The sequence below is a fragment of the Pteronotus mesoamericanus genome, unplaced genomic scaffold (genome assembly GCF_021234165.1).
Source record: "Pteronotus mesoamericanus isolate MK-2021 breed Mesoamerican mustached bat unplaced genomic scaffold, CSHL_Meso_final contig_101, whole genome shotgun sequence".
NCBI lineage: Eukaryota > Metazoa > Chordata > Mammalia > Chiroptera > Mormoopidae > Pteronotus > Pteronotus mesoamericanus.
The window spans coordinates 708,507-735,993 of record NW_026555001.1 but is presented as its reverse complement, the minus strand read 5'-3'; the positions used below and the strand labels follow the sequence as shown (position 1 = coordinate 735,993).

General features: G+C 45.2%; 2 protein-coding genes across 3 annotated transcripts in view; one reads left to right on the top strand and one right to left on the bottom strand.

The window, feature by feature from the left end:
* Positions 1-27,077, bottom strand: MCFD2 (multiple coagulation factor deficiency 2, ER cargo receptor complex subunit). 2 transcript variants are annotated; one of them, XM_054566933.1, is made up of 5 exons: positions 26,949-27,077; positions 21,589-21,693; positions 3,845-4,005; positions 2,953-3,112; positions 1-1,496 (listed from the first exon to the last, which is right to left on the bottom strand). In XM_054566933.1, exons 3-5 carry the CDS (start codon positions 3,991-3,993, stop codon positions 1,365-1,367), a joined length of 441 nt encoding a protein of 146 aa, XP_054422908.1. In that variant the 5' UTR covers positions 3,994-4,005; positions 21,589-21,693; positions 26,949-27,077; the 3' UTR covers positions 1-1,364. The 2 variants fall into 2 exon arrangements, with proteins under 2 accessions (XP_054422908.1, XP_054422906.1); XM_054566931.1 differs by lacking the exons at positions 21,589-21,693; positions 26,949-27,077 and adding an exon at positions 9,445-9,538.
* TTC7A (tetratricopeptide repeat domain 7A) overlaps positions 26,635-27,487 on the top strand; it is a 113,386-nt gene continuing 112,533 nt past the window's right edge. Inside the window, exon 1 of the mRNA XM_054566908.1 lies at positions 26,635-27,102. Within this exon, the coding sequence (XP_054422883.1) occupies positions 26,919-27,102 (184 nt within the window). The 5' untranslated portion in view covers positions 26,635-26,918. The remainder of the gene's footprint in view (positions 27,103-27,487) is intronic.

The window sequence follows — 27,487 nt, the reverse complement described above, 5'->3', positions numbered from 1 at the left end:
TTTGTTTCATCAGTTTTATTGGTCATATATCCAGAATTCGTTATATAAATCTTTCAAAATAACTAGATTTTACAAGAATAGTTTATAATTCAGCTCTAAATGCACAAATACTTGACACAGGAAACCATTTTTACAAATAATGTTTTCTTATAAGAATACTTTAATAAAATAAATCTCTATACATCATACAGCAAATTCTATGCAGTTTTTTTTCCCCGTTCAATCATTTCAAGATTTTTCTATCACAGTATGTCCATCACATCCAATAAACCAAATTACAGTTTGCTGCTGCTTCTCATTTTTAACCATTATTGAGATTCACACTGTTAAGAGTTTTTAGGCTTCTTTTCTAATCTTTCCTGATCTGAAAGAATTCACATATTTAGGTTAGAAGAGGTCATTTAAACAACACTCATTCTAACTAGCACTTGTACAGGTTGATCACTGTGCTTGGTGAATAATCTTTTCAGCTTTCACATAGGCTACGGCAGCTAGTAGTTTTACCCACACTGTATTGAGCAAGAGGGATAAATCCTTGCACTCTTAAATTTCTAAACTGAAAAAACAAAATCCTAAAAACAGAGTTAAATACAAATATTAAGAAAAGCTAAAACATTTGCTATTGATTAAAGAATGTTTTTAAATTCAAGGTCTCTCCCAGGTTGAAGAAGACATAAAAGAAATAAAGTATGAGAATATGGCAGTAGTTTTATAAAATATTGAAAAACTGAAAAAGGTTAATCGCTTAGGTCAGTGGTATATCATATCCAGAGTGCCAAAAGATATATATTCTGTGGTTAGCTGAACTCAAAATCTGATGTTTGTTGTTATGCTGTGGCTTTTAAATAGCTTTATCAATAATCACTTGCCCAAAGCAAGTAATCATTTAAGCTAGGGGAACTCTACAGAATACTGACCACGTTTACTTGAAGAGACAGGACCCACAGGGGAACATTTGGCATTAATTCCATTCCTTCGCTGTTACTGAAAAGTGTGTCCACTTGGCAAAGCTTGTCTTACTTTTCAGGTAGCATGAATTAAAACCTAGAGACTAGCACTATTCTATAGTCATGTTCCTGAGTACTCAACTCCAATTATTCAATTATCCAATATTCTTAAAAAGATTCTTTAATCAAGTCCTTGTCTGACAGGAGATTGAACAGTACTTGGGGACTACAACATGTCCCATTTTGCTTCTCTTTTATTTCTCGACTTCTCTTTCTCACACCAGTGTAACATTTGCTACGTGTTTTTACCAAAATACTTCAGCAGTAGTTGGAAAGGAGTTATTCTGCATTATCGAAAGTGTTCAATCACATTGTAATGGGTCACATTTGCATAATAACTAGGAGATGGTCAAACGTCTACTGTAGTGATTTTGCAAATTCAGCATAGTCGATGTATCCATCATTGTTCTTGTCATCGTCTCTTAAAACACCATCTATTAAGTTAATCAGTTCCTCTTCGCTCATCGGTGGTGCTTGCTCATTCCCTCCCTACAAAATTCAAATTAGACAATGAGTTGGCACATTTTATTGGAAGTGCTTACTTAACTAATTTCCAAAACGTCCATGCTCATACATGTCCAAAATCTCCGTCAATGAGTAGGTGGCTACTTGTAGGAATCCACAAATCATATACCCAATATAGAGTCGATTCATAATGATCCAATTTAAAAATTATATTTGCCAGTTAAAAGAAAGAAAGAAAGAAAGATACAATCAAAGTTGGCCCTTGCTTATTTATGTTAAAGATTACTTTCCATCCTTTTCTACTTACACAAGTCATGCATGTTCATTATAGAAAGACAGACCTGGCTTACACAGAATTTTGCATTTCATAGATTCCATGACCCACAAATCGATCCTAGAGAAAACTCATAGCCCAGGCCCTCCCAAGGGTCAGCTCTGGGCACAGTTTGCCCTGATAAAGTAAGAAACAGTCCATTCTGGACTACACCCTGGGGTCTGAACCAGAGGAAGAAGGCGCTGCCAACCAGTGGAACCTGTTAGGATCTTTGAGGGGAAGGCATTTCTCCTGTTCCAGAGGCTCACTGTGCCAAGTGCTGAGCTAATGCTGTCACATCCCGTGTCGATTCTTCCTTTGGCACCTGTCCCATGTCCACCCTTTTTTCTCCTATAGCCACCATCACCCTCACCTGCCAGGACCCTGAATCTGTGCTTCTCCCTGATGCCAGACTCTCCTCACATCCATCAGGCGGCCTCCCACAGCAAAGGTCTTCCCGAAACATGGCTCCAGTCACGCTGTTCTCCTGTACAGAGCTGTCAGCGCTCCCCGCTGCCTTCAGAGGCAACCCAAACCTCCTCTCCTGGGCAGCCAATGGGATCGCACCCACCTCTCCAACTCTGCCTCTCCTCCTCTCTACACCGCGGTGTGGCAGAGCAGGACAGCATTAAATCTGAAGACGTAAGATCTCAATTTCAATTACCTCCCCTCTAGAATAAGGTAATAAAAAGGCCTGCCCCTGCCTACTCATAAGCTGTTGCAAAAATCAAGTGAGATCTCTAACCTACCTGAAAATGCTTTGTAAACTGGTTTGCCTGCGGCAACGTACAAACCTTCAATTATTGCTGAGTCTCCCTGTCCCTTGGTTCCGATTCCCCACTCTTCTCAAATAAAATAACTTCTCCCCTGTTCTGCATTTTGAGCATGGTCTGTCTTTCAGGCACTGGTTTTCAAACCCTGGTGTGCAGCAGAGATGCCTATAAGCGCTTGTTAAAGACACAAGGGCCTGGGGCTTCCGCCTCAGCAGGTCGCCCTTTGTGAGAAGGACCATTTAATAGGAAAAGAGTCAGGACAGAGTGATGAGCAGAGAAAGGAGAAGCAGTAATATTGTTGCACGAGGACAGCACAGGTCATCAAGAGTGGGGACTGAAGTCCCAAAGGGAGGCCTTTCCAGGCTGCTATCCAGTGCACCACTGCCTGACCTACCTCCTTATGGACATGAGTGATGGCTGTGGAGAGTTCTAGGCCGTCAAGCAAATTATTGCCGTCATAATCATGCATTTTGAAATAATGGAGCTGCAGTTCTTGTGGGGACATCTCTGCCTCTGGTTTGTTGATGACGCCTTCTAGATGTTCCATGATATGCCTAGAAACCAACAGGTAGACTCAGACCACTTGGCAGGGACAGTCGGATCATGGCAAAACCTCAAGGACTCTTAAAAGTTCAAGATCTTAAAATTCATCCATCGCACAAAAACAAACAGATACAGTGGCAGACCACACTCAAGGATGGCAGAGATAAGCAAGGCCATGAAAGGGGCAAGGAATAAAATCAAACACTACCTTTATCATGCTGGCAAGATTATGGGTGTTTTTCCTCTTTATTACTAGAATGTTGTTATAATATTTTTGAGACTATCAATTAAAACAATTTTTTAAGCAATTCAAGGATAATGGAGTATATACTACATGAGGCTAACTGGCCCAAGACAAAAGTTGCAACAAATGACTCAGTGTTGGAATGTGCCAATTAAAAAAGAAAATGATCTTGTCAGAGTCAAGAAACCTTTGCTCCATTCTGGATTCCACCACTCCTGCTGCGTGTGTGCATGTGTGTATATCTGTCTGTCTGTACTGAGAGACAGAATGAATTCAGGTAAGTCATGTATCCTATTTGGGACTCAAGACCTTCCACTGGTGATATGATGATGAAAAAGGGAATGCCTGACCTACAGGTGGATGTAAGGAATGAATATCATCCTTGAAAAATGTCGAGGAGTTCAAATAGAAGGAAAACAGACTGAGGGTGCCATCGAAGCTGGCTGCAGCTGCAGGGGATGGGGAGACCCCTGGCCCACAGCCCTGGCTGAATACGTACTCTTGGTCGTGCACTGTGTTCTTATCCAGGCCCACGCTGCCAGGATGGGAGGAGCCGACCCTGGGCTCCTCGGCCCTGGTACCTGGGGCACAAAAGGCCCAGAGCAGACCGCATAGGAAGGGGGTTCTGATCAGCCGCAGAGATCTCATGGTCACCGGTACCTGGGAGGTGGGGAACACAGAAGATGAAGGCGAGAACACCAGAGCTCAAGTTCTTTCAAGACTCAACACAGTGTGCTCCTGAGAAGCATGATGAAGGAGCAAGGCTCGGGAAGAGAATATGTTAATCTGGCCCCAAGGCCAGCTCTGCCACTAGACCACTAGGCTCTGGGTCCCCATCACACAAATGGGCAAGTCCATGACATTTCCTGAAGCACCTTCCGAGTGCGAAGCAACTCACTGATAGCTTAAAGGGATGTGAATATTGTTCTTGCCTAAAAGAACCTTCCAGTATGGTGAGAGAAATACTTCCTACAAAGAGCACTAATAAAGGGAGAAAGTATATTGTACTAAGACAGATAAACCTTCTGAGAGTTCACAGAAAGAAATGTCCTCTGGGTGAGGGAAAATCAGAAAAGGCTGACGGACATCAGTTGGGCCTGGATGGATAAGTGTGCTCCGGACATGCCGGGATCCAAGGACAAAGGGAATGGTGCAAGCGAGTGGCAGGCGCAGACAAGTGGGAAAGAAACTCCAAGTGGGAAACCAGAGGGTGTGAAGTAGGCAGAACAGTGAACAATAAGCCAAGCAGTACTGAACATGACTGCGTGGTAAGCCAAGGGGACTGAAGTTTCCTGAGGCTAATGGGGAGCCCCTGAGGGTTCCTGAATGGAAGATGAGGTCAGAGCTTGCTTTCAGAATGGCTAATCTGGCAGTACAGCAGGGAAGGCATTTAGTGGAGCAAAGGTAGTTGAGGGAAGGAATGAGATGGGTCAATTCAAGGCCATCACAAAAAAGATTCACATTAAATACTGTCTCATTCATTTACAGGCCTGTGACAGAGGCCAGTAACTTAACCACCATGAAAGAGCATTGGCTAGGAGAGGTATATAGAAATTAGGATTCCATCAAATACTCCCAGGTTTGGCTAGACCTGACACTGTGGTCAACAACAGGAAGATGCAGTCAGCTACAGAGCAGCTCCCTGAGGTCAGGAGTGCTTTCTTCTCCCACCAAGAATCAGGCAGGGCTTTACTACATGTTTGTTAAACTGAAAGTCCTGGTCCTTCCCGGGGCTTATGGACTGGCCTCAAAAAGGAAGGGGGGAAGGACAGCCAGGAGACCTGCAGACCAACACAAAGAAAAGCCCTGAGTTACACACTCACTGCCCAAAAGGCGGCAGTGCCAGTTCTACTGGATAACAAGTGCCATGATTTCTAAGGGCCAACGGTAGCCACAGCCCCAAACCTAGAGCAGTAAAGAGAAGGCATAATGTGTTGGCCATACCCTCACACATGCTACACACAGAGCTCAGCTCCAAAGCCGTGCCATTTCCACTCCCTGTACCTGGGATGGAAGGTAGACATGCTGCAGCCCCCTCACCCATCCTAAAAGGTAGGACCCTGGAAAATGCCACCCCGACAAGATTGAGGAAAATTTTCCCAAACCCCTTTTGCCTTATCAGTAATGTAACCTCCCGTGGCCTCCTCCCTAAGGGGACAATAGTCACTGGGATCTCTAACTTTTAGGGTGGAAAAGCAGCACCTAGTCTTACTACTGGAGAGGGATATCATGATGCGATCTGTCCAAATTAAAAATAGGGAAAGATGTTCAACATATACAGTTTACATCAAACAAAAAGAACAGGCTGCAGAAGTCCGTAAAGAATAATTCACTTTAAAAGTATCCAGACCCCAATGAGGCCACTGCCACTGTGCCAGAAAACAAGGTTTCAAGTTACTTGCAGCAGCCACAGCACCGGCCAGGACAGAAAGGCTTGTTAAGAGTCCTGGGACAGGAGGGATCAGAGAGAGAAGTCAGTTCCTCCCAAGCCCTTCAGACTCATGTGCCTTAGAGGCCTCTGTCCCCAGCAAGCCTTCTTCAATTCCAAGTCTGACTTAGGTGTCCTCCCCATACGCTCCTGAGCGCGTCCCTTCCCAAGGGTCCTGACCATTGCTGACAACAGCTGTGAACGTGACCCTGAACAACACCCGACTACTGTCGGTGTTCCCTGCTGCACTGGCTCTGTGAGGGTGGGCACTGCATCCACAGCCCAGCATCAGGCAGTGCCAGGCACAGAGGTTGCCAGGCACAGTCCGTAGACTCTGTGCCATGGTCCTCGGGGGATGGGGGGAGTCCCACTTTCACGTACATGCTGCCAAGGTTTGATGTCAATGTAACTGAGCACAAAACCTTTTTCTGAGACATCTCAAAAGATTTTGAGTTGAGCTGAGTGATCACTAAACCCATGGCACCATTTCCTGTAAGTATGTGGTTGGAAACTTAGTATATTAAATTTGGGGGCTGGGGGAAATTCTATTCAAACACTAAAAAGTAACTGGGCCAAATGATCCCTTCTTCCAGGGAGGCAGAGTAAAGGCCAAGAATCACTGCTGTTGAACGCATCCCATCTTGGTTTGCTAACTACAGGCATTCTAACTACAGGCATATCTTGTTTTATTGGGTGCTTCACTTTATTGCGTTTTCATCAACACTGAGGCAAGACCCTCCCCCAGCAAAAAGATTACAACTCCCTGAAGGCTCAGATGACATTTAGTATTTTTTAGCAATAAAGTATTTTTAATTAAGGAATGTACATGGTTTCTTAGATGTTTTTGTACTTTGCACACTTAAGAGAATACCAGTGTAATGTATCCATAACTTTTATATGCACTAGGGAACCAAAAATTTCACATGACTCACTTGATCGCAGTATTTGCTTTATTGTGGTGGTCACAAACCAAACCTGTAATATCTCTGAGGTATGTCTGTGTTAAAACACAACAGAAACCAAATCTAATAACACAGAGGAGAAACTCTTACTTCAAGAGCAGTAATGAAAACAGGGAATGCAAGACCTGCAGTGAAAAGGGGAATCTGACTGCCACCTAACACTTCAAACAGTCACATTAAAAAAAAGCACAAGCAACTCCCATCACCCCTCTGAACAAGGTGCGTCACCCACAGTCCAACCACTTAGCCCAAGGCCATGAGCAAACAGCCAGGCAGATAACCCCCGGGAGTTCCTGACTTCACTGGCCTTCTTTGAGAAAATGTAAAGGTTAGGTTAGAGAAAAACCTGAAGGAGAAGCGGTTTCTGAAAGGCTTCAGAATACAACCCATGCTTTGAGACAGCCTACGAAAGGAGGAGCCTCAGTCCTGGGAGCGAAGCACCGGACTGTGGGCAGCAGGGAGCCACCAGGCACTGCGGTTCCCTGTGACAGGGTTCCCCTGGCTGCTCCAGCGCCCTCTTCCAGTCCCAGAGCATTTGCTCCCGCTGGTTCCACCTGTCATCCCTCTTCCTTGCTGGCCCAGTTCAAATATCACCTCTGGGTTCTTCAAGCCAAGATCAACTGTTCCCTCTTCTGATCTCAGTCTGCAGTCTCTCACACTCATCTGGCCTTAAGATATGGTCACATATTGTTCATCTTTTGTTTTTCTCTTCTCCTCCCTCTCTGAGGGCTGGGAACCTATCTTTTCTGTCTCTCCTATACCCTCCAAAATTTATCACAAAGTGCTGATCTGACCTTCACGTCTGACATAGCAGACCTTCATGTCTGAATCAGGGCAGTGGGTCTTGGCCGTCGGTATGTTGTTCCCTGTCGCAAAAGATCTGGCATAAGCTGGAAAATAACTTCCCTCTGGAGCCCTCCCACCAGAGATTTGGCCTGGCCCGCCTGTTCCTTCCATTATGTAGTTTGTCCTATCAGCACGTAACAGTTTGGAGCCAGCCTTTCTCCCATAAAGGCCACAGCAGCTGTGAGCAGCATTTCTCTCACACCACGGGCCCTCGGTTAAGAATTCAAACTCAAAGGCAGCCACACTCATCAACATTCAGACATCCTGTACACAGAGCCAATGCCAAAGAACAACTCTGATCAGTACTTCCATGGGCCTGAACTGGAAAGGAGAAAATAACCAAGCTCCTAGGCCAAAGAAACCTCTATATGGGTTGGGAGTTGAGCATAGATTCTGAAAGAGCAGATCTATTGTTCATTTGGGGTGCCCAAGGAGCTGCCATGCTTCATTTATACATTTAACTAACTTACTCTTTATTTACTTTTTTTTTTAACCCTTACCTGAGGACATTTTTTTTTCCATTGCTTTTAGAGAAAGAGAGGAAGGGAGAGAAACATCAATGTAAGAAGGAAACACTGACTGGTTGCCTCCCAGAGGCACCTGGACTGGAGAATCGAACCTGCAACCTAGGCACATGCCCTGACTGAGAATGGAGCCTGCAACCCTTTGGTCACCCAACAATGCTCCAACCAAATGAGCCACACCAGCCAAGGGCATAACATACTCTTTACTGATAGCCCCGAGCAGCATAAGATATTCAGGGTAGGACTGTGACTGAGACAAACTCCACTCACACAGATTACAACCCGTGGTTCAGTAAGACACACAACCCACAACTGAAGTAATTCGTTAACGATTATAATTTTTTTCAACCAAAGGATAGCACCAGAGGCAGAGGGAACCTGGTGTAACAGACACCTGAGCCTAGGAAGAACTTGGTCCAACCCAGGAGCTAAAAAGGGTTCAATATGGTTGAAGACACTCTAATGGAGACCGATGAGTTACAGTAAAAAGACAACAGGCCATGAAGGGGCTTGCAAAGCCCTGTTGGATAGCTTGGAAGAGCAAAGAGAATCCACTGAAAGGTCAGAAAGGGAAGGGTGCTGTGCTAAGATCTGTGCCTTAAGTCCATCACTCTGGCTTCCTAGCAAAAAAACTATAGAGAAATCAACAAAGCATTCAGGGGAACAGTCAGGAGCAGGGCAGTCCAGGTAAGAGATGATACTGCTTTGAACTAGCTAGAGCAGATACTGGCAGCGTAAAAACGGACGTATCTCAGAGAGGTTTGTGATGGATTCCATATGGGTGGTAAAGGAGCACGGGAGGTGAGAATGACGCCGAGGTTCTGGCTTGGGCACTGGGTGGATGGCGTGCCCATGCCCGGATAGGAAATACAAGAGGAAATCAGCCTCCTTCGCCTTCCCACTCTCCCGCCACAGCCAAGCCAAGCTCGCCCGGCCAGACAGGACCAGTTTGTTGTCCCCTCCATGGGCTGAAGGGGACGCAGGGTTGGGGGCACCAACAGCAGACTGAGTTACGCTCCACGGCCGGTCCTTCAAGAGGGTAGAGATCGGCCAGGCAGGGCCCCTTTGGAGTCAAAGCCCCCAAAAGCTTCTGCCCCGAGACAGAGGCTCTGCTCCTGGCCAGCTAAGTTTCCCGAGGCCGGCTCCGGGTCGGAGACCCACACCTAGGCCGCTGAGGCCTCTCAACCTGCGCCCGAGGTCCCGAAACCCCAGAGGGACACTGGGATTCCGCCCTGTTGCGGACCCCTGAGCTCCTCCCCACCGACCTCCTCCCCCAGGGTCGAGTGAGGGGGACTCACAAGCCGCAGCCTGCACCGGGGCTGCTCTCGAGTTCACTTACCCTCGCAGCCCGCCAACTGCCAAATTTTCCCAGACGAGAACCGTTCAGCGTGAACCTCGCCAGCCCCCGTCCTCACAACGCGTTTCCCCAGCCGGGACCCGCCCCCAGACACGCCGTGCGCAAGCTCTCTCCCTTCTGCCCGCCCATTGGCGCCATGAGACCCCGCCCCTTCCAGGGTCCCGCCCCTGCCAGGGTCCCACCCCTGGCCAGAGCTCCGTAGTTTGTAAGACTCGGGTAATTCCACGTGTGACGGGCTCTAGAGGGCTGGGCAGGCGCAATTACTTCTGTTTCCAAAGGCAACACTCAGCTGGCGCCTGGGGTAATTAACCTGAACCCCCAGGGGCCTGGAAGGTGGCTAGGCAAGTTCGAAAACTCTAAGGATTGTCCCACGTGGGAGGTAAAGTGGCAAAAACCGAGTGGGGCGGACCCCAAAGCTAGCTTCCAGCTCCGCCTCCATTTCCACTTTTACAAGTTGATCCAACTGCAAATGGAAAGGAAGATAATAGGAATCGTAATTCCTTTCCTAATGAAAGACCTAAAGACGCTAGAGCCGGCCTGGAATCCTGTGTTTCCAAAATGGGCCTACTTCCAGACTCTGCTTTCCCCGTTCCACAAGAGGCATCATCGGCAATACCTATTCACTCATACCGGAGTCCCCCCAAGACTTTACGGGTGGCCCAGTTCAAACAGCACCTTACCGGTGCAGTTCGTGAAATCAGCCGCTATCTCAATAGAAGACAAGTATTAAAAAATAAATAAAAGAAAGAAAGAAGACTCATAAACAAAAGAAACAAATACATAAATAAGCCCTGCAGAAACCTGCTCTTATTTATACCTTCCCTTCCATACAATACTGTCATTCAGTGAATATCTATTGACCAGATGAGTAAATTAATGTAAAAATGTCATTTAAGATTTTCCCCCCCCATTTGCCTCCAAGAAGATACATAATCATTTTTCATATGAGCCTGGGTCCAGAAACGGAGACAGGGAAAAAAAGAAACTGGTTAAGTAAGTAGATAGTTTCAGAACCCTTCCTGCAATTGGCTTTAGCAGATCAGTGGCTTGAAAGTTGGCCAAGGCAACTGCCATAGACAATGAGTCGTTCCTTCTTGCCTTCATCAGAGTTTGAAATCTGACAATCCTATCCCAGAGAAAAGTCCCAGGACCCGAAAGTTCCTGAAGAAACCCTATCAATCTAACACCCCCTCTCCTTTCCTTACTCTGAAGTTTGAGTTGGTTTGATAAAACTCATTTTCCAGCCCTGCATCTGCCATTCATCTATTCTTCCATTTGCTCATTTGTTCAGTAATTCAGTAACATTTCTTGAGTCCTCCTATATACTAGGACTGCTATTTTCAACCTTTTTCATCTCATGGCACACAACTAAATTACTAAAATTCTGTGGCACACCAAAAACTATATTTCTTGCTGAAAAAAAAAATGTATAATTTTGATTCATTCACACCAGATAGCTATTGTTGTGTTGGCTGTAATTTTTTAAATTTGGTAATCAAAAAGAGGTCACTTCACCTGACTAAATAGTCAGGTATCGCATGTTTTGAAAATTCTTGCAGCACACCAGTCGAAAATTGCTGTACTAAGAGTTACTAGAACGAATACAAATGCCATACGCATGCACAAGTCTTTCAGGCACTACCTGTGAAGGGACAGAAAATAGCTAGAGGGGGACACAGGAGGCAGGAAGGGTTGTCTTTAAGGTGGAGGGCCTTGGATTTGTTTTAAATCTTTCTGGTAAAGAGCCATCAAAAATGAGGTTGAAGAAACAGTAAAATGGACAAAATTAAAAGAATAAGGTTAACTGAGGAGGCAGGAGAGAATGGATATAAAACCCAGAGTGGAGTTAGCCTGAAATTTGGGAAGCATGACAACTTGCTGAGTCTGCCATGTTAGAGGAGGGTGCAGAGAGACTGGGTGGGTCAAAATTTGAAATATTCATTGTGAAACCGAGAAAGCAAGCTGCCTAGGGGAGATAGAAGACCTTCCGGCCTGAGCTGAAGGCTCAGTGGAAACTGGAGATTGTCCATTTATAATGGTACAGTCTGCATAATTAGTTGACTGTATACAATGGTTAATGTGCATTTCTTGAATTCGAATTTGGAAAGTTTTTGTAGCTAAATTATATGTGGACATGCCTAGGGAAAAAAAAATACAACAGAAAGTTGCCTAATAAAAAAACAAGTTCCTCTCTCTCAATCACCAACTCTTCCCCCTCTTGCTAGCTGCTGCTTAAGTGCATACCAGGGTTGAATGGGGGTAAGGATTGGAGAGTGGTTAGGGGAATACGGAAGTTCTTACTTGACTGGTCCGGTAGGTTGTCTCTTCCACCCCCACCCATTTGACTGATGTTTAATGCTGATTCACTCACTCACTCGCAGTGCTTTCCTGTGACTCTCCTGCTGGACCCCTCACTACAGTTCCCTTGACAAGGGCAGCACTCCCTTCAGAAAGTTGATGGCCTTTTCTCAATATGTGGTGTACCCTGGCACTCCAGCACTCTTTTGGGCAGAATCCCCTTAAAAATGATTCCAAGCTGGTTCAAGGGCTCTTGGCTTTGGTTGTGTTCGAGCCAGGGTAGAGACCCCAATTTCCTTGAGTGTTTTCCAAGCCCCATGGGGCCCAATGTGGGACCTGAACAATGGAAAGGCAATACTGAGGGTGATGTCTGGAAAGATGGGCTTAAGAGCATCCCCAAGGAGGCCCTCCATCCTCAGCATGGTTCAGCAAAAGAAAGCAAGAATTCCCACGCCCTCCAAGGGGGCCAGGTGTGAGAGCAAAGCAACCAGATGAGACCTGGCGATTGGGGTGAGGAGAATGCAAAGTGGATCTACCTGACAACGGGAGCCAGGGCGGGACTCCAGACATTAGTAGCACTTGCAGAAAGCACAGCGGTGTCCTGTCCTGGGACTATGTGACTTCAGAGCCATTCCTCTCTTTCCCCATTGTGCTTTGCCTCGCAAGGGGCCGACCCCAGTGGGTTGCATTTCCTAGCCTCCCCTGTCACCTGGCTTTCTGCTGGCTAAGCTAGTAGAGGGCACCAGCAAGAGGTGAGAGGATGGAGAGAAGGAGCTGCTTCTACTGGCAAGGAAGACTCAGTTTTAGGAATTCCAGGTGCTGAGATGAATTGAAATCCAGCAAGATTCCCGCACTCAAATTCCCAAAGTTCCATGTGTTCTTAGTCCATGCCACAACCTTCTCATAAGAGACATGAGTGGCTTGTAAATTCATCTTACGTCGTAATAATATAGGTTCCCACAGTACCAGACACAGCATCTAGATTTTAGCTGCTTATGTTCAGCAGCTCTAAGAGAAAAGGGACTTTCTTTTCGGACACTTTTAGAGACTCTGATTATGGTTTGAGCAAAGAATTTAAAATTCTGAGATGGTGATTTTTTCAATTCTTTATTGTAAAGCTCTATTATGTGTTAAGCCATCAATCCTACCCAGCCTGCCTATCTTACATTGTTCCCCATTCCCGTCACGATGGCCCATCACCACTCACACAGAGGGCACACAGAAACATTCCAAGGGGTGCTCAGGCACGGGCAGTTTCAGAGATTCCTCTGCAGGCCCTCTATTTGCACATGCGCTCTTTGCTAAAATGTACCTGCCTGACAAGGATCTGCCTTAGAACACGTATGCCCATTCACAGTTATGTTCCCTCCCCACTTGTAAGGGGAGGGTCCTTTGCAGATGTAAGGGAACTTACATCTTCCACCCTAGTAAGATGCATTGCCCCAGGGCATGAAAAGCTCAGGATAACCCCAAAAGGGGCAATTCAAAATACTAATATCCAGTAAAACCTGCTATAATCAAGGCACCAGGGAAGGGGCTCATATTTCTGTCTCCCTTATTCATATTTCTGATAAGAGTAAAAGGTGCTAAAAGAATTTTGGCTTCTATTGGGATGTTCCACATTCAGATATTCTGTAAACTGGGGTGTTGGAAATGCTGAGCACCTATTTGATAACTTCCCTTCTTCCATCTTTGTTGTCAAAGAACGTATCACTCCTGATGAAAAGTCTCATGCCTGCTGATTCTGTAAAGTTCTAAATATATATATTTTCTCCCTGAAAAGTCAAATACATTAGCATCATGTCTTAATATCCCTTTTGTCTTCCTCTCCTTCCAATCATATTTTTGTTTGTGATTTTTGACATTAGTTAATTTGGATAAATATTCTCTTTTCTCCAGTCTAATTTTTTAAAGGACAATAAGTTTATAAAAAATATTTATCACCCTGACATGCCATATCTCTTAAAGATGCTCCTGGATTTGTTTCTCTTGCTTTAACCCTCCTTTAAAGGTATTTTCACTGGGGATTATCATGTGGCAAATATTTGAGGCCTTGCTTGCCTGAGAACAGTTTTATTTCTCTCTCTTATCAAAATGAAAATTTGGCTGTATACAAAACTTCAGGTTTATACTTACCTGGCAGGGGAGATATCATGATCACAAAACTTCAGGTTCAAAGTTATTTTCCCTCAGTATATAAATAAAGAAATAAATATTTGATCATAAGAAAAGCTATATGATCATGTAAAAATATGGGGGGAAGGACATGTAACACAATTCAATGCCATTTCATGATAAAAAAACGTTCTGCAAACTAGGAATAGAAGGGTAGTCTCTCAGACTGATAAAGCGCACCTATTAAAAACCCGCAGTTAATGTTCTTGTAGTAGAAGACCACACTGCTCCATAACATCAAGAACAAAGCAAGGATATCCACCTGCAACACCTATTCACCATTATATGAGAACTTCAAGCCATTGCAGAAAAAGATGTAAAAGGCAAACAAATTGGAATGGAAAAGTAACAGTAACATGATCATGCACACAGAAAATCCTAAAGAAACTACTAAAAAGCTACTAGAACTATTAAGTAAATTTATCAAGGCCATAGGCTACAGGTTAATATACAATTAATCAATAGTATTTCTATATATTAATAATGAACACATGGAAAATGAAAAATTTAAAATACTATTACAATAGCAACCAAAAACATAAAATATTTAGGGATAAGTCTAATTATTTTAAGCATGCTTTTAAAAATAGTCTGATAATTCTATTATCGCTAGTTATTGTGGTTTAGTCAGGCTACTGTGTCTACTCTTTTGACATGGTCAAAGAATAACGTAGACATTTATTTCTCTGCATGCAAATGATGTACTCATTTATTGTAAAGAGAATAGGACTTTGTTGTTAACAAAAAGGGATTTATAAAAGAAAAGAAAATAACTAAAGGAACTGTCAGAACATTAAGTTTTGGGATTTTTTTAGTTTGATATTTGGGTGGGCGAGAAGCTAATAGACTTTCTAGCAAAGAGTCTAGTGAGTGACGGGTGCTCTTGAACGGGCTGGTTAGGGTAAACAAAAGAAACAATTTCAGTTACTGACAGATTCTTCCGATGACTAGGAGACCTTAACTATGGAATGTTCATGCCAGGCTGATGTTATGATGTCAGGCCAGGTCTGTACCACTTCCCTCAGAATTTCTCAACTCTTACCCACAATGATTATTTCCACCTGCATTTTATAATTTTAGATGATGAGCTCATCTTTAGTGGGGCTTTGCCTATGAGAAGCCTATGTGGTCCAGGTGGAAGGTATATTCCTTCAAAGAGATTTTATCATCTGCTTAATATCTACTTTAAATTAATTTTTCAACTTGTGCATTCTGGGTTTCTATAGGTAGCATAAGATTGAGCTCTAGACCTGAATATGGGCAGACTCTAATTATACATTCTCAGGGAAATTATTTTTCCCCCAATCAGGATGCTAGGCCAAGAGATACAGCTTTACTGTTTCCTTGCACATCTCTGCAGATTTTGTTTCCGGTTCGTGCTTTCATCAAAGGTATAATAACCCCTTGAGAGTTCCAACTTTATGTGAAAGTATCAAGTCTTTTTATTCTTGTTAACCCAATGGCTCTTCTCCCGTTGCTATGTGTCCATTAAAACTCAAAGTCCTTGGGCCCTAAGACCAATAAACCCCAGGGAAGTCTCGGTATCTGCTCATCCAACACTCCCTCTCCCATCTCCCAACTTAGCTCCCCCTTAACTTTCTGACCACTGAGAATTTTCCCTAATTTTCTTATGAGCTTAGCTTTCCAATGAATAGAAACCTTGACTTATTTTACACTCATTTCAAGATGTTTTGAAAGAAACAGAAGTCAGTATATTTATGGAACATATTCATATTCATGAAGAAAAACATATTCTAGAATATATTAAATATGCATGTTTTGAATCAGAATATTAGAGAATAATATCTGGAAGAATATCTTTTTCTTTTTTCATTTTTTTCCCTTTATTTATTTATTTTTAAATACATTTGTCTCTGCCTCCCCCCCACCACTTTCTCTTCCTCAGCTCTTCCCCTTTGGTTTTGTCCATGAGTCCTTGCTATATGTTCCTTGACTTTCCCCTTCCCTTCCCTTTTAATTTTAGGGCACAGGCAGGGAAAGGGATGGAAGAATATCTTGAATAAAAATATTCTGTGTGATATTCATTTTAAAATACCTTACTAGTCACTGGATATTTTCAAGAGTACTCTAAGTTTTTGATAAATTGTTCATTTGGCAAATTGGGGGTAGCTTGGACATTGAACGAATTGATCCTTCCATGAATTGGTCTTCAGGGATCTGGCTGCTTCTAATCCAGCTTTCAGTATTTTTTTTTTTTTTTAAAGTACAGGTCAGTTCAGGGCACTGCACTTGTTTTTTTTTAGTAAAATGTTGACACACGCCTGCTCAGAATAAAATTTACTTGATTATATCACTTATAAGGTGACTTTTGTCCTGTGTTCCCCCCAAATTCCCACCATTACAATTCATTCTCCCCTAAGTAACATTAATAATTGTTTTCTCTTCTTGGCCCAACATCCAATAGTTTTAATAACAATAAATGAAGGGGTGGATGAGTGAATGAATCAGTTAATCAATTTTAAAAGAATGGTAAGATTTTTTTAATTTTATTTTTTTCACAGTGATACCTGTTGACCCATACCTGAAATTCATGTTATTATCATTATACCAAAGATTGCAATGATAGAAATATAGAAAAGAAGGGATGCAGCAAGAGAAACATTTTTTAATGTATTGAGTATTATATGTCTTTTCAAAAAAAAAAAGTATTGCAGGAATTGAATATTGAAAAGAGCTGAAATGTGGGACACAGACAATGTTAAAATTGGGTACAGGGATGAAAAAACATGAATTGTAAGACCTGGGTGGCAGGGAGAGGCTTCACCAAGTAGGTGAGAGTTGAGCTGGCCCACCTGGGCGTTTAGTCACAAGACAGGGACACACAGAGGTCATTAGCTAAACAAACACAATAATCTATAGGTTACAGTCTGGCTGTTCACATTATGAAAGTCTCTTCTTATAGAGGGGATTTTCTATAATGGTCATTTCTGCCTTTGTAATAAGATTTAATTTACAGAACTTCAATTGACACGTCACTATTTAGTATCATGGCCACTACAAGAAAAGAGGTAGTTACTTATTCTGGAGTTTTTCCCGGCCACAGTGTTTACTCTACGTATTAGTTCAAACCCTCTGTTTAGTCACTGATTGATTCATTTATTTTTTGGAACTGGTTAGGATCAAGTGTTCCCAGGGTCTATGGTACACTCAAGGACAACCCTGGACATGAGAAAAGGAACACCTTAAAATTAAAAGGGACTTCTTTTCACAGAGCATTCTTTTTTCAGGAAAGGGTAAAGGCTTGAATGATAGAAAATAATCCTTCTGGAAGAAGGATTATGTAGCCAAAGAACCATCCAGAATGTTTATATGAACCTTTCTGTACTAACTTATGGCTCATCCACTAGCACTTAGAGGTAGAGTAGGGGACAAGGAGGATAAAGCAGGTCCATATTAGATGTTATCCTAGAGGTTTATTATCAGACTTGCCAAGATTTTAATAAACAACCCTTCCCCATACAAGATTAAGCAGAGAATTTATTGTAAAACACTATTGTGTAGTTTGTCTTATTTTTCTTGCCATGTCCCTGTAAACTTGCTCCACATCTCACATACCCTTTAGCCTTCATAATCAGAACCTTTTCTCTGATATTCTGAGTAGTTTGGAAAGCCCAGCCCAGACGGGTCTAACAGAAGCATCTATTCCCTATACCTGCTCACTGTGATGGACATAGACATCTGAATAACTGCTGGGTACCACGCAGGGGATTGAGTGTGGGCCTGGGTGGAGGGGACGGCGCTGCGTTCCTCTAGCAGACTGCGCAGCCGCGGGCCCTCGCAGTCAGGCAGGGTGGCTGAAGCTGGAAGCCAGCAGCGCCTCCCTGGGGCAAAGGTTCCTGTGTCAAGGGAACAGGTCCTCTGCACTGCCTTGTTCTCCTCTCCCTCCTTTATAATAGCTATGTTCTATATACTTTCTTTTAATTGTGTTTTTTCACAACAAAAATGTTTTTTAAATGATAGGAAAGAAGAATTAAATGATTTGAAAAGCAGATGGAACAAAGCTACTGTTCAAGGCCTAAAACTGGTATAATCATTGAAGGGCAGACACTCAGGAGGTCTTAGAAGTTGAGGGGGGAGCTTCAAATCAGACCAGCTCAGGTGAGCTCTGAGTGCTGGTGCATTGGGCTGACTTCTCTCCCCCAGAATGGCAGCATCTGGGCAGAGAACCAGTAGTGAGTGGCCAAGGTGGACAGGAAGCGTGGTTCCCCACTCTTGGAGGGGACCACTGCAGCAGTCCTGCAAGTTGACACAGAAGCCACGAAGGAGACGTAGGAGTCACCAGGGACCCTGGGGGAACAGAAGGAAATGGGAGGATGGGTGGGTGGTCCGTGCATGGAGGGACGTGCTGGTATCAGAACCATGAAGCAGGTGGGTGGGGATGGCAGACACAGCAGAGTTCTCATCTCCCAGGCCTGGGAAAACCTTTAACATTCTAGGATTCTAAAATCAACATACCAAATAATTATTAAGTGTCTACTATGCACAAGCACAAAGAATTTATGGCTTTGAAGCTAGGCTTTGTAGGGCTTTGTCCCTTACCTAATGATTATCCCCAGTTTTTCTGGCAGCTGTTAAGGGAAAGAGTCACCATAGAGCTGGCTAGTCCACCGCACTGACAATCCGCTAAGACATGAGACCTCATGGCCAGAAATGCTATGAGCCAATAATCATGGTAATAAGTAAAAGCTGATTCTGAATGTAAAGATTGTGGGCCATGTGACTACAGAAGTTTGGGAAGACAGTTTGTCATTGTGCTCCACATCACATACACTGCTGAAAGGAGTGGATGAAAGACTGTTGACTATGAATAGAGGTTTAAGTCATATTCAAATTTAGGATTTTTAGGGTTCCTGTTGGGAACACAGGGCTCTTGGGGACCCCAAATGGCAAATAAAACTGTATGAGAGAGGAGGCTGGAGTTGAAGGTGGGGGAGACATCTCATCAGGCCGTCTCCACCTGTGGATGGCCTCCTACCCATGGCCACTGAGACAACCAGTACAAATGAAAGTGATCTGATAGGAGCAAGGGGATGCTCTAATAACATATATAATACATCGTTGAGTCAGTACACAGGAAGAACCAAAACCATCTACACCCAAACAATTTACTGTTGACACTAACATGAATTTACTATTGCAGGAAACTCTTGCTCTAGATGAGACAAGTTGTAACTAACTTTTGTTTTTTGCAGAAATGTCAAGAAGAAACCATTTAAGTGAACTTTGCAACTTTTCAATACATTGCATCTTTATTCTCTAAGGCTTTTTAAAACTCTTGCCTCAAAACCTCCACCTTGCCCTGCCCAACAATCCGCAACTATTGTTCATGATTCTTGCCCAGTTCTAAACATGTCCCATCATTGGAAGAGCCACCTTAAAATAGACCCCAACACTTCATACATTTCCCCTTTGCCACCACACCCCCCCACCCCCGCCTTCTAGATGCTGTTATGGTTCTACAGGGTACTGTTCTCCCTTCGTGGGATGGGAACAAACTCAGCTTTGCCTTATCACAAAGTTGTTTCCATGATATTTTCAGGGAGCCAGTCTTTGATTATTGAGGCCCATCGAGATGCACTTGAGACCATCTCACCACTGTGGTGCAAGACCCCTGACTCAGAAACAGTTTGCTCCTGGAAGTGGTCTTTCCACACCAGGGAGGGATGAAAAGCCTGCTGTATTAGGCCCAAGTAGCAATTTCTTTTTTTAACTGTTATTTTTATTGACTTGCCCAAACACTGAGTCTATTTTGTCCCCTAGCAACAAGGAACACCTCTTAGGAATCCTTTGATTATCTGACCATATTTGAAAGTCTTTTCTCCTCAGTGGATAGCTGCCTTATTATTAACAAGGTTGTTACTTGTCAGTGTCCATCCTGGTCATATGCTGTGGTACATCTGGAAGAGAAGACTTTACTGTGAAGAGGACAGGTGGTGCCAGTAAGTCCATCCCTAAGCTGTCCTAGGGACTAAGTTTGTCAGGCACTATCAACACCTTATGAGAACTTTCCTCAGATTTGTTTTGTCTTTGAGAGTTTGATTCAGCAGAAATCTCTGAACATCCTCCATCTGCTGGGAACTCTGCATTCATCAGAACTGTGGTCGGATAAGGTCTAGCTGTGAGATGGGGCAGGGCTGGGGGTGGGCGGTGGTCCTTGAGCCACAAGAGTGATAAGTAACTCTCAGCCAGCCGTTCCCAGACTCAGTATAAACCTCAGCCCATGACTTACTGGGGGCCAGCTTCTGCTTCTTACATGTATTTATGCTGTGGCCCAAATCTGTGTTATCTTTCTAAACAGCATCAACTCACCAGGATAATTTAGAATTACAGTGGCCACTACAAGGAGCTTTTGATAGGAAAAAAAAATTATTCACTTGAGAAGTGCCTAGAATGAAAAAGGAACACAATCCGTAACATCCAATGATCTTTATTTTTTTTATTAGGTGAGAAAGCATCCAAAAGAAATTGGATTTCAAAATTATTCCTTAACAGATTCCTTGGCCAAAGCAAAAAAAAAAAAAGAAAATACCAAATATGAAAAACTTAAAGCTATCCATCTTGTACATCCCCTCGAATCACAACTCCAACCTCCTATCCTCTTCCCCCATCCTTTTATGGGGAGATCTGGCCAGATTGCTGGGCAGAAGGGAGGGAATCCCAAAGTGAATCAGGAAGTACCGGAGGCGGGATTGAAATCACAGCCTCTGCCCATGTAATAGACTTCCATACCCCCAGGTAAGGGTAAAGAAATCAGAGCAGCTTCTGGTATAGCAGGAAGAAGCATATACAGAGTATGTGCGGGCTGAAAAGCTCACACATGGGTACAACACATGTGTACTGTGGTTAACATGGTAGCAAAAACAGGGGTAGAGGTGCTGCGCAAGCTGATGAGCGTGATGGACACTAGGCTGGGAATTTGGATGCTTCTGCCATGCGTGGGCTTTGAGGTCTGGACTTTTAAATGGAGGGCACGCAGAGACTTGTCCTTCCGCTTCCCCTGGCTCACCCAGCCGGGGGCCCAAGCACTCCAAGGCCAGTGGGCCCCGGAAACCGCATGGTCTGCCAGCATCCTAGGCAACTGGCACTGCACTGAGTGGTCCAGCTCTGCCAGGCACATGGACGCACTGGCAAGCCTATGGCCAAAGGGACAAGGGCAGGTGCTAGGCCAGCCGGCCGCATGGAGCAAATAGGCGGCCAGCATACACAGACTCCAAAAGACGCCTGAGCCAGACTGTGACTGGGAACCAGTTAAAATGCCTGGATGATCATGCTGCAGTCGCCTGCATTTCCCAAAGGACAGTATTTTTAAATGGGAGAAAGAACTCAGGACGCACCCTAGGACTGGTCTGGCCTGGCAAAGGGTGGCAGGGTTGCTTTCCTTTGGGGGTTTTAAAGGGAATGGGCTCTAAGGCAGAAACCTGCCACTCTTCCAAAATTATGTGTAGCTTTTGAATAAATGGCCCTTTCCTTTTTCACCAAAACTCTGCCTCTGAGGTTTGCCTATTGGGTGGTGGGCAGTAGAACCCCAAATGTTTTTGGGTAACAATCCTATGCTTCTCCTGCTGCCCCATCTCTCCCTTTGACCTTCTCTCCTTCCCTCCTGGCCAGCCAGATACACCAAATTTCACTTACCTCTTTAAGGTAAACTTCCTTCTGCACACAGAAAACCTCTTATGGTGAGTTTTAAGCGCTGGTTTCATTCTCAGCTGAAAGTCATTATCAAAAACTCTTCAAGGCCTAGACAAGACAGAGAATGTCACAGGGGAATTTAGGATAGTTGGAGGGATATATAGTCCAGAGCATCCAGATATATGCCAAATTAGTCCCTATGTTAGTAGGACTCCCAGATGCAAAAAGTTCAATGAAAAAGTCAGAACTGGAAGACCTCCACTGGTGACTTAAAAACCTTGAATTGCGTAGGAGACAGAAGGGGGTTAGAAAAGCTGCAGATATTGGTCAAGGTCTTTGAGAAACTATCCTTTTTCTTTCCTGTGAAAATAGATTGTGCTCTGATTCAGTTCTTTGAACCAAAAAAGGAGAAATCAGATGGAGACTTCAGGGACAGATTCTTTAATATGTAGGGGCAACACTCAGGAATAAATCCTGAAGCAGACTTGACCTTGGCTCTCCCTCTTACCTTTTTGTGAATGGCCTTATACCAGAAACAGGGAATTTAATATGCAAGGCAAAACAGAATGGGAAACGCCATTATGGTCAGATCCCCAAAACCTTGAAAGAGCTCTATATTGAAAGAGCTCTAGAAGAGAGAAAGAGAGAAAGAATAGAAAGAAAAGAAAGAAAGAAAAGAAATGAAGGTGTTCAATTTCCCATTCTACCCTTAAGCCTGCAAGGAAACATTTTTCTAAAAATTAAAGGACAACTTTACAACTTTTTGATTGATGTGGGCACAATAATGTCAATTTAAACCCAAGCTCTATTATACAGCCTGTTCCTTGGAGTCAATAAACTACTCCCGTCCTGCACATGCATCTATCTAATAATCCTCACCACACCTTCTCCAGCAGCCCCCACCCCGGCCTTAACTTTCAGTCTTGAACCTTTAACACAAGAAAGTTTTCTCCTTTGTGACACTACACTCATTAATTTAATAGCAAGGGATTTACTGTGCGAATACTCTCCTGATGATCTCTTCCTTCCAGTCCCAGAGGACCTCCTTATTCGTAATGAGGTCCTGGCTAGCTTGGATATTGATTTACCAGTACTTCTGTGTGTAGCTCAAGCACAGAGAATTGTTTGCTCTTTGTGGGGAAACAATTCTGATATTCTACCGATATTCTACCAGACTAAACCCATCAAGGTTCAGACTGGGCCACCTTAACCTCCACCCAAACTTGCACAATAGCTTCTAAAACAAGATGCTAAAGAAGGACTACAACTAATAATCAGCCCTGGCTGGTGTGGTTCATTGGGTTGAGTGGTGGCCTGCGAACTGGAAGGTTGCTGGTTCAATTCCCAGTCAGGGCACATACCTGGGTTACCAACAGGTTCCCAGTTGGGGGTGTGTGAGAGGCAACCTATTCTCTCCCTGTCTTTCTCCCTCCCTTCGCCTCTCTCTAAAAAAATAAAGAAAATTTTTAAAAGCGGGGGGACTTCTTAAAAAACAAACAACATAATAATCAAAAGCCTTAAAGAGAAAGGAGTCTTCATATCACATCCAATTGTATAGGCAAGAATGTAGATTCACTCAGGTCCCCACGGAAACAGATAAAGTCACTTTCTGCTTCCCTTGGAACCAAACTCAAATACTATTTTATCTTCAGGACCTAAGGACACCTCGTGTTTTACAGCTGTAGAACTATGTTGTACTTTCTTTGGTGTTTCTTTAAATCAAAAGTTAATAACTGTTTGTTTTCTCCAGGGGAAATCAGTAACATACCTGGACCGCTATGCCTCAGTTTACTGAGGTGTCCTTCTGCTTGACCTCAACCACGACCTCAAGGGCTTTAAATTGCCCTGTGATTCTATTCTCATCCAATATGTGGATGATCACTTTTGTAGCGAAGAAGAGGTGAGCCCTAAGACAGATTTATTTATCTGCTTACTCTTTTATCTCAGAGAGATCATATGACTTTCTTAGAGAAGTTAACAATTTGTCAAAGGAAAGTGCATGACCTAAGACAAGCTTTATCCCGCGGAGGTAATCCCCTTACTCTGGACAGCTGGCTGTGCAACAGGTTACCCGCCAATAACTAAGAGACAATTATGAGGATTTCTGGATGTCACTGGCCACTTGCAAGCAGTACATTCCCAATTTTCCTGCAATTCCCATACCACTTTTTGACTCACCCAAGTTCTTGGTAACCAAACCTTTTCTCTGGAAACCCAAACCTGAACAGGCTTGTGAGATCAAACAAGCTCTTCAATACTCTCCCATTTCCAGCCTAACTAAATACCATTAAGCTTTCTAAGAATACTCATACATATATGAGAGATCTTACCATGAGAATCAAGACCAACACATTACTCAACAAGGCCTGGAAATTAAAAGCAGAATTCTTTTTTATTTAGTGAAGGACGTTTAACATAAACTTTAAAAAAGAGTTGTATGCACTTTAATTGTTCTTAAACTGTTTTTGTAAAATTTTTGCCACATTGTCAGCATTTTTATGGAAGCTTGAAGGAGAAAATTTACTCTGTTAACTTTTTCCTTACTAAGGCAAATACATAAAGATTTTTTTTTTTTTTTTAATAAAAGGCCCATAGCTTACTACAGTCTCTCTCATGATCCAGCGCCTCCCCACCTTGTCTGGGGCAACAGGTAAACTAGTGGCATCTTCCGTCGGCTTGGTTTTAGGGTCCCCTTCAAACCTGATGGTCCCTCATGTTGTATCTTTGTTGCCCTATGAAAACGCACATTTCTCAGCAAGTTGATTTATCGCCTATGAACTTCATTATTTCCTCTGAGGTGCTCCTAAAACATCAAGGCAATGTTCTCCTCACTCTGGTGAGCGATGAACTCAACTTCACCTAACAGCAAGTTATCTTGGTAGCCTTTTCAAGTTGCCAAGCAGTCTTTATCAGAATTTATCCTAAATGCTCACCTAGGAGTTTTCAGATTATTAAAAAATAAAAACAACTGCCACCCTTTCTATATGCCTTTTGTTTTGGCAAATGTTACTAATACAATCATGGTTTTTCTTTGTTGTGCCTATAGTCTCTTACTGCCCTGGAAAAATGTTGGTCACTCGAGGGCTGGGGTCTTGCCTCTTCAGGAAAAGAGCCACGAAGGCACATGGTCCACAGTACTGAGGAGTGGCTTGTCACAAGTTTTACCATAATGCTGAGCAGAGCTTTCCCTGCCAAGGGGTGCTCCGCCCACCAAGACCCATGCCCACACAAATATTGGAGGACAGGTCAGAGCAACAAACAGCCATTCCTCTTTAGCTAGATCCCCAGAGTCCTGCAACCTGGGGGCAGGGCTGGCAAAGGACTGGAGGAAAAAGGGAGGAGGGGAGGTTTTCTTTTTTCCATAAAGATTGTCTCCTGCTTATCAACTCTGCTTTGCTTTGCCTGCCCCAGGGCTGGCTGTGGGGAATGCCAGACCAGGGGTAAATCACAGGGTGTTCTCAGGCCACCCTCACCCTAAGGACATGCACAAGTCACTCTCCTAGCAAAATGCAGTTCTGGTAACTAGCAAGGGCAGCCAGCAGATGACTAACCAAAAGCCAGCTAGAGGAGGTGACAGGAGCAGGCAAGGAGGAGTGTATTGAGTAGGTTCTAACTGCCAGAGCTGTCCTAATTTTCCTTCACCTATCTCCTGGATTCTGAAGTTCAGAGCAGACCCCAGGTGCTCAGAGCAGCCTCCAAGGTGAGGAAATCTTGCTTACCGATCAAGGAGTGGAACTGCATTTGGAACCTGGAGAGGAGGGTAGCTAAAGGGAATGGAGGCCGGGGTAGGGCAGCAAGGTGGCCTTCAATAAATAACCCCATGTGGCCCCAGAGCAAAGGGCCCAGTGGGACGAAGCTCCAGGAGCCGCGGCTCCGGCTTGACAAAAAGCCCTCCCACAGTTACAGCTGTCCAGAAGCGCCCGTCAGCCAGCCTCCTAATATCCAGAGGTCAAACGCACTCCCAAGGTCACGCAGGAGTAAAGACCCACGTGGGTGGTCTGAGGAGTCTATACTTAAAAGCTTGCCCTGACTCCTGTTTTCTGCAGTCTTAACTTAAATACAGGGTTTTGTTTGCTTGCTTGCTTGCTTTTTGGTTTGGTCTTGCTGTGATTTCCTACGTGAAGGCCTCAATCTCTACACGTAACTGTAAACGAGGTCACTCCGATGACGGGCCGCCACAACCTGTAGCAGGCAAAAGGTGTTGGTCTGCCCCCTGCCTTCAGGCCACCAAATAATCCTTGCACTTAGCACCCCACAGCGCCTGACTACGCCCTGCCAAGGGCTCAGTACCGCTTTGATCACACTCTCTAGACACCAGAATTAAGAAATAAATACCAAGTTGAAGAAACAGCTTAAAAACATTTAAGAAATCCAGGGAAACTGGATTCTGCAGAGGACAGACCAGCCAGTTAGTGTAGGGGAGTCAAGTTGGAAAGAGGAACACCAATGTTAAAAATTAAAAAAATAAAAGTTAAGACAAAATCTGTCAGAATGGAGGCGTCCCGAAAGTTGAGGGACTCGAAACCGGCCAGTTTTCTCCCGCTTATGCCGGGAGTCGCGCACAAGGGCTGAGCGTTCCCAGCACGGAGCAGGGCAGGTTACGGACGGCGGCAGCAGGTTTCCCGGGAGGCTCGCTCTCGGAGTTGGGGACTCCCAACAGGCCGGCCTCTCCCTGGATTTGTGACGTGCCAGGGACAGCAGTGGTGACGGGGCCACCACACAAAGCCGGGACGTCTGGGCGGAGGTCTCCCAGGCTAAGAGCCCCAATGGGATGGGAAGGGGGCGGGGAGCAAGGCGCCCCCGGGCGCCGGGGCTCCCCGCAGCATTAAAGTGAACGCCGAGTCCGCCGCGTGTGCGGCGGGGGGCTGGCGCCGGGGCTGGCGAGAGTGCTCATCCCGCGCCTGGCTCCTGTGGCCACGGTGGCCGCCAGCGCGCCCGGCTCGCCGGGCCCGAGCCACGCCCCCGCGGGGGTGGAGCAGAGGCCAGGGGCGGGTCCGCAGCTGGCGGCGCCCCGGCCCGGGGCGGGGGCTGTGGCAGCAGCTGCTGCTTCGGCGGCGGCAGCAGCGCCAGGAGCTGTTGCAGCAGAGGCGGAGGCTGCTCCTGGACGCGTCCGGGCCGCGCAGCCGGAGCCCCAGCCCGGAGGCGCCGGGAGGTGCACCAAGTGCTGCTGCTGCTGCCCGCCCGCCGCCGCTTGGGCCCCCGCTGCCACCGGGGCCCTTGCTGTCGTCCGCGCCCCCATCGACCCCACCCGCGTGTGCGCCCCAGCCGGGACGCCGCCCCCGACCGGGTCTCCCCTTCTTGGCCGCACCTCCCATGACAGCACCCGCGCGAAGATGGCTGCGAAGGGCGCGCACAGCTCCCACCTGAAGATAGAGAGCGAGCTTGAGCGCTGCCGCGCCGAGGGCCACTGGAACCGCATGCCCGAGCTGGTCCGGCAGATGCAGGCTATGGTCGTGCCCAGTGGAGGAAGCCACCGGCGAGCCATTCCAGGCGCCTCGTTCACTTCTCTGGACACCGGTGAGTGAGGAAAAGGGCTGGTTCACCAGCTGGAGCGCGCGAAAAGCGCCGCCTCCTCCAGGAAGCGCGCCCCGACTGCCCCCCCGGCCGCGACGGTCGTCTTCGGTACTACTCTTCCTGTAGTGCTGGTTTTAGGAGTGCCAGGTCAGTTAGAAAGGCTCTTCTGGCCTAGGAGAAAAATCATGGAGGTTGGGTACTTTGGGGGAGAGAGATAAACGCCTTTTGCTCTCTGCCCTTTAGGATCATATGGGCAGCTCGGTCTACTGTGAAATAGTGGTATCGGCACGTGTCAGATTAGGGCTTGGGCTGGACTCTTGCACCGCCCCTCCACCACCCCCAATCCCCGCCCAGCTCTTTAAACTCCTTCAGGTGAAGGTTGTGTGTC